Source organism: Elephantulus edwardii, unplaced genomic scaffold (genome assembly GCF_000299155.1).
Source record: "Elephantulus edwardii isolate Elephantulus edwardi_28Jun2011 unplaced genomic scaffold, EleEdw1.0 scaffold00208, whole genome shotgun sequence".
In the NCBI taxonomy this organism is placed as follows: Eukaryota; Metazoa; Chordata; class Mammalia; order Macroscelidea; family Macroscelididae; genus Elephantulus; species Elephantulus edwardii.
This window is the reverse complement of record NW_006399958.1, coordinates 826,580-827,624: the sequence shown is the minus strand read 5'-3', so window position 1 is coordinate 827,624 and position 1,045 is coordinate 826,580. Positions and strand designations below refer to the sequence as shown.

At 46.5% G+C, this 1,045-nt stretch overlaps 1 protein-coding gene across 1 annotated transcript in view; it reads right to left on the bottom strand.

The window, feature by feature from the left end:
* MYH14 (myosin, heavy chain 14, non-muscle) overlaps positions 1 to 1,045 on the bottom strand; it is a 116,876-nt gene that overhangs the window by 62,095 nt on the left and 53,736 nt on the right. The window contains exon 11 of the mRNA XM_006897341.1: positions 856 to 974. Within this exon, the coding sequence (XP_006897403.1) occupies positions 856 to 974 (119 nt within the window). The remainder of the gene's footprint in view (positions 1 to 855; positions 975 to 1,045) is intronic.

Here is a 1,045-nt window from a genome sequence, read left to right as displayed (position 1 = left end):
TTAGTCATCTGCTCTCTTAAACATCACAGCCAAGGAAACCTTACAGCGTAGTTCAGGGTCACTATAAGTTTCAAAGTGACTCAAAGGCAACCTCGAGGTACCAGAGTCTCTAAGTGACATGCAGAAGATTTGAACTCAGGTTGTCATGATCTGAAGTCCAGATCCCTAACCACTGTGCTATAGTAACTACTGCAAGAAATGGGGATAATGATTTTTTTCTGAGTGTTACCAGAATAAAAATGGATTCAACAGAGTGGGTCTTGGGGTTATGTTAATAAGTCAGGAGATAGTCTATAATTAGGTTGTACCTTGACTCAATCCCTTCTGCAATACAAAAGAAATCAATCGAGCAGGCAGAGATTGGAGGGACCTTATGTAATACCACAAAAGAAGGGTCTGGAGAAGATGTCATGCTTCAGGCTCAAGGTCCTTTTGCTGAGAACTTCCTAGACCCTGGCAAAGCCTGATGCCAAGACACACAGCACCCACAGATGTTGAAGGGAATAAGACATTCCAGAGCCAAGAAAGTTTGGATTTCTACTTTTCTTAACTGTGGGACAATAAATTTCCATTTGTTAAAGCCATCCATGTGTATTTCTGTTAGAGCAGAACTGAGTAAAAAAAGACACATTCACATGTCATATCTCTGTTACCGCAGCACTGGGTGATTAAGATACTCTCACTTGTGAGCTTTTATGTCCTATCTGAACGAGGTCACTAAGATAATGAGGAGCCTAAGATGGCCTAGGAGAGCCAGACACGTGGCCAGCACTCCGTGCTTGTGAAATGAATGAGAGAATAGCCAGGCTATGGAAAGGCCAGACCTGCTGGCCCCTCCTGCCCCAGCCCACATACCTGCTCCTTGGACTGGGCCTTCTGCACGTAGTCCCGGCCCACCTTGATGCGAGGGGTCAGCAGGGCCCGGGAGAAGTCTGTCACCCCCAGGCCCAGGAGCCGGCAGAGCTTTTGTGCGGCTGTGGGTGAGAAGCACCAAGTTATAATCAGAACGAGAAGTGATGTCAGAAGAAAGTGGTGGAGCTGGTGC